At 46.4% G+C, this 7,741-nt stretch overlaps 1 protein-coding gene across 1 annotated transcript in view; it reads left to right on the top strand.

Annotated features, from left to right (window-relative positions):
* Positions 1-2,316, top strand: part of SMARCC1 (SWI/SNF related, matrix associated, actin dependent regulator of chromatin subfamily c member 1) — a 63,188-nt gene extending 60,872 nt beyond the window's left edge. The window contains exons 27-28 of the mRNA XM_029286306.1: positions 247-414; positions 2,150-2,316. Of these exons, the coding sequence (XP_029142139.1) occupies positions 247-414; positions 2,150-2,244 (263 nt within the window). The 3' untranslated portion in view covers positions 2,245-2,316. The remainder of the gene's footprint in view (positions 1-246; positions 415-2,149) is intronic.
* The last annotated feature ends 5,425 nt before the right edge of the window (positions 2,317-7,741 follow it).

Raw genomic sequence — 7,741 nt, 5'->3', positions numbered from 1 at the left:
ATGATGAATGAAGAAGACCAGAAGATGGATGGATGGAAGGGAGGAGGAGGAGGAGATGAATAAAGAGGACCAGATGATGGATGGATGGATGGAAGAGAGGGAGGGAATGGATGGATGAAGAGGACCAGAAGATGGATGCATGGAGATCTGGACAGGGAGCTGTTCCAGAACTTCAAGGGTGGCCTCCAAGGGCCACCACCATCACAGACCTCCTCCAACACCCGTGTCTTCTTTTCCCCCTTACAGGTCCAATCCTTGGACAGGGCTCCATGATGCCCGGACAGGCCTTGCCAAGCCGAATCATGCCAGCCGGATCCGCCGGCGCCCAGTCAGCCGCCGGCGCCACCATCCCTCCCTCTGGGCCGGGAAACATCGTGGGACCCCGGGGACCCCTGGCATCTCCCAACGGCTTGTGTAAGTCTTCCCTCGGGGACCCCCCATCTCCCTTTTCGGCCGACGCTCGGACACCAGGTTTAATTGGATTTGATTTCTGAAATGGGCAGGCAGTCCTCGACTTAACGACCGCCACGGACCCCTCCAAATTTCCATGGCTATGCGAGAATGGCGTGTGAGGTGAATGCGGTCCTGTTTGGCGACCTCTCTGTCCGCCGTCGTTAAGCGAGCAAGTGGATGGACGGACGTATGACCACCATAGAGACCAAAATGTCCATCGCTAAGCGAGACAGTTGCTAAGGGAGCTTTGCCTCATGTTACCACCTTTCTCGCCACCGGTTGTTAAGCGAATCCCTTCCATTAGTCCACGGTCGTTAAGCGAATCCGGCTTTCCCCTATTTGACACTGCTGGACTCAACACTTAACAACGGGGGCAAGAAAATGGGGCCAAACTCACTTTGCAAGTGTCTCGCTTAGCGACAGGATCTGGGGGCTCCGTTGTCGTAATTTGAGGACCACCTGTAAATATAATTGCTTATGAAGATAGAAACTGGTGGAAATGGAAGCAGCTAGGAAACCTCTAAAAATATATTTTTTTTGTTGAAATTTTTTTGCGTACAATCCTCACTTAACAAATGTCTCACTTAGCAACAAAAAATTTGGCCTCAGTTGTCGTAAGTCGAGGACTATTTCGACCATCCCAGTTGTCTAATAGTTTCTTGAAAAACTTTCAGCCCCGTTGCTATCCGTAATCCTTCCGAAAGCCCTTGGTTTTTATTTGAAGCAAGCCTCTTAAAAAAATATTCCATCCAGTGGCAGGGGGTTCCTCTGGCTTCCTGACATGCCATTCCTGAACTGCCAACTCCATTTTTATGGGCGTTGCTGGGAATTCGGCCAATCCATTTTCTAAGCCATAAACCAAAGAAAATCCAACTCTTTGCGTACAGAGAGTCCTCGACAACAACCGCACAAACTCCCCCCCCCCAAAAGCAACCGACTCCATTGTCGTCGTAAGTCGAGGACCGCCCGTCCTTAAGCGATCCACGATCGCTTTGTCCCAGACTCTTCATATCTGGAGTTAGACACCTCCCAGGGGAAAGATGCAGGTAGTCCTCGAGTTAATGACCTCAATGGAGTCCCAACTCTCCGTTGCCAAGCGAGACGTTTTGTTTTAGTGAGTTTTTTGCCCCGTTTTATGATCTTTCTCGCCACTGGGTTGTTAAGCGAATCCCTGCAGTCGTTCAGTTAGTCAGATGGTCGTTAAGCGATTCCGGCTTCCCCGTTGACTTTGCTCATCGGAAAGTCGCAAAGAGGAATCATGCGACCTCTGGGCACTGCAACCGTCATAAGTACGAGTCAGTTTGAATTTGGATCCCGTGACCTGGGGGCTTCTGCAACGGTCGCTAAGTGTGAGCAACAGCCGTGAGTCCCTTTTGTCAGTACCGTTATAACTGCGGACGGTCACTCAACGAACTATCGTAAGTCAAGGGCTAACTGTATTCCCAACCGACCAGTGGCTGTGGAGATCTTCAACGGTTGGTCCTTGGTCTTCCTCGTAAACGGGGGCCTCATTTTATGACCAAACCTTCACGTTTTTTTCAACATTCAGAGGTGGCTCCCAACCCATCTTCTACCTAAGTTAAGCCGGGCCAGATGTTGAATCTTCTCGTGAATGTCTGAAGAACCCAACTTGGAAGATCAGATCTCTCTTTCCAGATGCTCCTCCTAATTCTCTTTCTCTGGTATCTCTTCTCAGATCCTCAGCCGCCTCCATCTCTTCCTCCTCCTCCTCCGGCCGATGGGGCAACGCCGCCACCCGCGGGACCGCTCCCCGCCTCCACCGCACCCTGAAACATGTCCTTCGCAACCAGGACCTTCTCAAGCTCTGGCAGATGCAACCAACACCATCGTTCTTCCATGTTCTGCTCCTCCTCCTCCCGGCTTCTCTTCCCCACCCCCTTCTGCGTCGTTTGACCCACAACTCCCATAGTTTTTGGGACGGGGGCAGCCATCATTCTCTGGGTGGTCCTTCCGGCCCAGAGTTGGTACATCGTGGTGCTTCGGTCTCCTGGCCACCAAGGGCTTCCAGCATCCTCAAAAGAGTTGGTGGAGATCTCCTGAGGTTGGGGGGCTGGGTCAGTGGGTCAGGCCAAGAACCGAGATGGACCACCTTGGTCCGGTGAACCAGAGGAGGGAAAGAAAGGGTTCCCCGTAGCTTCGAGACGACAATTCTTCTAGGAGATGTCTACGTCTCTTCTTCCAGGTTGGACAAGTTCTCCAGAACATCGGTCTTCCTCCTTCACGCTTTTCTCCTTGAACCCCGGGGGGGGGGGCACACCGCATTCTCCCTTCCCCACAACGTCAATGTAATAATCCATAGGGACCTCCCCTCCCAGCCCCCCCTCCCCCCTTTCTGTGGCTCCTCCCCCTTCAGCCCACTTGCTCCACAACCCCATCACCATCCTCCACCGCCATCAGTTCTCAAAACTACCTCTTAAAACCGCTGCACTGGGGGGGGGAGGGCAAGCCAGCAAACATGGACCCTCTTTGGGGTCCGAATAAAGCCACCTCCCATCTTTCATAGGAACACCCCAACCTCTGCTGGACCCCCAAACCCCTGCTTACCTATGCTCGCCTCCCTTCGAACCTTTAGAAATGGGGGGGGACTGCCGACTTTGAATCAGCCGCACCCTCTTTATTTCCAGCCACGCTCCCTGGCCTCCTCGGCCTTAATGGGTCCCTCGCCAAAAAAGGCAAGGGGGCGCCCTCCGGGATGCCAGGGCCAGCTGTGGCCCCCCTTTTCACAAACACACACACATACCCCTCGACACCCAACATTTGGAGAGCTTTTGAACCAAAACTGATCCCGAAAAACGGTGCGAGTGTCTAAGTGCATTTCAGGGTCTGCAAGGGCAAGGGGGTACGGACACCCGAAATCCGCTTCATTCCCCACTCGCCCAAGTGTGAAGAATTCAGTGGCTGTGTACGGTAACAATTGGGGGGGGGGGGTTGTCACAACCTCTTCCCTTATTTGAGGAAGATCTGGTCCCCTTTTCAAAGGCACAGCTGGACAAGGGAGTGGAGTCCCTTCTCATCCCGCGCAATCCCCCATTCCTCATTACCTCGGGAGGATCGTGAGAATTGTGATTCTCAACGTGAGTCTCCCGCGCGTGCTCTCCGCCCTTCCTTATCTTGGGAATTGTGGTTTTCAACATGGGTCTCCCGTGTGCCCCCATCCCCCCACCCCTTCCTTACTTTGGGAGCACTATTGGAATTGTGGTTCTCAACCTGGGTCCTTTTTGACGGATCGCCTCCGAGTCCTTTTTTTTTTTTTTTTTTTTAGCGAGATTTTGATTGTAAACAGATTTGTCTTTTTTCTTTCTCTCTCTCTTCTCTCTTTTTCTTTCTCTCTCTTTCCTTTTTTTTTAACTCGACTAGTGACCGGATCCTGCTGCGTTATGTATGTGTGAGGAGTTATTAACACAACGGTGTTTCGGTACGCGTGAGAAAGGGGAGATGTCTTTTTTTTTTTTGTTGGGTTTTTTTTTTTTTTGGCTCCGGTTTTTTGGGGGTGGCGTGGGGGGGGGACTTTGATTCTTGTAGCACAAATTTCTCAATTTTTTGTGACATTTAAAATAAAAAAAAATGTGGGTTTTTTTAAACAACTCGGCGTGTCGTCGTTGCGTTTGTGGGTTAGGCAGGTCGCCCTCGACATACCGACCACAACTGAGCAGCCCAAAATTAGGAATGCTTGTTTTAGATGTACCCTCAAAATGTCCGTTGCTAAGCAAGACAATTGTGAAGTCAGTTTGACTCCATTTTACGACCATTCTTGTCGCTGTTAAGTGAATCGCTGCAGTTCTTAAGTTAGTAACATGGTTATTATTGACTTGGCTGGTCCGAAGTTGGCAAAAGGGAATCGCGTGACTCCAGGACACTGCAACCGTCATAAATCTGAGTCGGTTGCCAAGTGGCTGAATTTGTATCATGTGACCACGAGGACGCTGTGACGGTCGTAAGTGTGAACGAGAATCATAAGTCACTTTTTTCAGTGCCGTTGTAGGTCCGAATGGTCACTAAACAGACTCTTATTAATTCGAAAACTATTTATATTGAAATCAATCCGGAGGGCTCAGATGCTTCCAGTTACACATCATTGGGGCCCTCTTGAGGCTATCCAGCCCTGCCTGCATAGAAGGATGCCCGGTGGATTGGGCCCGGTCCTTCACAGGAACACAACGGTTGTGAACGTAGCCGTTTCTTGTGTACATTCGGCATCAAAAGGGGGAAATGGAGGGGTGAGCACCCACCTCAACAATGGACGGAGGCAGAGAGAACGTAAATACTGAATTCACCGAGTCCTCGACCTACAACTCATCCGCTTAGTGACTGAAATGGCAAAATAGCGCCAAAAAAGAGGGACTTAACGACCATTTTCACCCTGAACGACCGTCGCACCCTCCCCAAGATGGTTACGGGATCCGAATTTGAACTCTCGGCAGCAACGAGCTCACATTTATGACGGTCGCAACGTCTCAGGGTCACGCGGATCCCCTTTTTGCGACCTTAGAATCAGCACAAGGATGCCGGATTCACTTAACGACCGTCTGGCTCACTTAACCACTGCAAGGATTCACTTAACGACCGCGGCGGGGAAGGTCATCCAATCGGGTGATACTCGATTAGGAAATGTTTCTCGGCCTTTGTTAAGTGAATCGCCGAGTGGCGCTTAGCAACGGACATTGTGGTCGTAAGTTGAGGACTGCCTGAATTCAGACCCCCTGCTCTCTAGAAACAGGATAGTGGGCTCTCCCTTCAAGTTGCACCCTTAGCCACGGCTTGGCTCAACGTCCTTCCTGACCGTATCCGACGATCTGCCTAGTCAGTCCATAAGCAAATCGGAAGAAAGGAACACGTATAGATGACCTTTCAGGCCTCCTGGTGCCCACCAAGGAGGGTCTCTCTGATGTACAAAGCAATGATGGCTACTTGGGACCCTTGTCTCGTGGTAGAAAATTGTTTTTATTTATATTTTATATACATCTATATTTGATAGATAGATAGATAGATAGATAGATAGATAGATAGATAGATAGATAGATAGATAGATAGATAGATATGGATGGAGATAGGAAAGAGGAAAAAAAGAAAAATAGATGATGGATGGAGATAGATAGGAAAGAAAGAAAATAGATGATGGATGGATGGAGATAGATATGGATGGAGATAGGAAAGATGAAAGAAAAAATGGATGGAGATAGGAAAGAAAAAAATAGATGATGGATGGATGGATAGATAGATAGATAGATAGATAGATAGATAGATAGATAGATAGATAGATAGATAAAAAATATGGATGGAGATAGATAAAAAATAGATGATGGATGGATGGAGATAGGAAAGAAAAAATGGAGATAGATAGGAAAGAAAAGAAAATATGGATGGAAAGATAAATAAGAAAAAAATGCTGGATGTATTGAGATAAAAAATGGATGTATGGAGATAGGAAAGAAAGAAAAGAAAAATAGATGGAGATAGATTGATAAAGAAAGAAAAAAGATGATGGAGATAGGAAAGAAAAAAATGGATAGAGATAGATAGGAAAGAAAAAAAATAGATGATGGATGGAGATAGATAGGAAAGAAAAAGAAAAATGGATGGACATTAGATAGATAGATAGATAGATAGATAGATAGATAGATAGATAGATAGATAGATAGATAGATATAGAGGGAGGTAGATTAGCGACCGTTCCAAGTTACCATGGCAACTGGGGGGAAAAGGGACTTTGGACCATTCTTCACACTTAACCACCTTGGCAGCATCCCCAGCATCAGGTGATCAAAATTCAGAAGCTCGGCAGCTGACTCATATTTATGACGGTCGCAGCGTCCCAGGGGTCCCCCGATCCTCCTTTTGCGACCTTCGGAGGGGAAAAGTTGGAAGGTCGCAAAAGAGAAGGTCTTCACAGCCGAAATCTTGAAGGCAACTGTCTCTTTCCTGGGATATATACTAATTGCACAAAGTCCCCAACTTACAACGTTCTGCTTAGTGACCGTTCCCAAGGTACAACGGCACTGGAAAAGGGGACTTATGACTGTTTTTCACAGTTACGACGTTGGCAGCATTCCCAGAACCCACGTGATCAAAATTGAGAAGCTTGGCACCTGGGTTCATACTTACAACGGTCGCAGTGTTCCCAAGGTTGATCCTCCTTTTCCGACGTTCGGACGAGCAAGATCAACGGGGGGAGCCCGATTCGCTTAACAACCGTGTCACCTTTAACGACTGCACTGATTCACTTAACGGCGACCAAGGTCGTAAAATGGGGCAAAATTCACGGAAGAAATGTCTCACTTAACAACGGAAAATGGGGGCTAATTTGTGGTCGTAAAGGAAGGACCACCCCTATTCTTTTTGCATTAAGAAGCCCGTAGTTCAATACAGACAATTTCCTTTTTTGGCATTAGGCCACGAAAAAAATCAGTTTTGACATACAGAATTTCCTTTTTTTTTTTTTTTTTGCATTCAGCCACAAAAAACCCATAATTTAACTCAGTTTCCTTTTTTTTTGCATTAAGCCACAAAAACTCAGTTTTAACACACAATTTCCCTTTTTTTTTGCATTCAGCCACAAAAAACCCGTAATTTAACTCATTCCTTTTTTTTGCATTAAGCCACAAAAATCCAGTTTAACAAACACAATTTCCTTTTTTTTGTGTTAAGGCACAAAAAACCCCTAATTTAACTCACTTTCCTTTTTTTTTTTTTTTTTTCTTTAAGCCACAAAAACCCAGTTTTAACCCACACAATTTCCCTTTTTTTTTGCCTTAAGCCACAAAAAAAACATAATTTAACTCAATTTCCTTTTTTTTGCATTAAGCCACAAAAATCCAGTTTTAACACACACAATTTCCCTTTTTTTTTGCATTAAGCCACAAAAAACCCATAATTTAACTTAATTTCTTTTTTTGCATTAAGCCACAAAAATCCAGTTTTAACACACACAATTTCCCTTTTTTTGCGTTAAGCCACAAAAAACCCATAATTTTCCCTTTTTTTGCATTAAGCCACAAAAACCCAGTTTTAACCCACACAATTTCCCTTTTTTTTGCCTTAAGCCACAAAAAACCTATAATTTTCCTTTTTTTTTCATTAAGTCACAAAAACCCAGTTTTAACCCACACAATTTCCCTTTTTTTTGCATTAAGCCACAAAAATCCAGTTTTAGCACACAATTTCCCTTTTTTTTTTGCATTAAGCCACAAAAAACCCCTAATTTAACTCATTTTTTGCATTAAGCCACAAAAACCCAGTTTTAACACACACAATTTCCCTTTTTTTGCGT

This window comes from Protobothrops mucrosquamatus, unplaced genomic scaffold (assembly GCF_001527695.2).
Source record: "Protobothrops mucrosquamatus isolate PMUCROS unplaced genomic scaffold, P.Mucros_1.0 scaffold3282, whole genome shotgun sequence".
Lineage (NCBI taxonomy): Eukaryota > Metazoa > Chordata > Lepidosauria > Squamata > Viperidae > Protobothrops > Protobothrops mucrosquamatus.
Note: the sequence above shows the minus strand (reverse complement) of the source record. Positions and strands in the feature narration are given on the sequence as shown.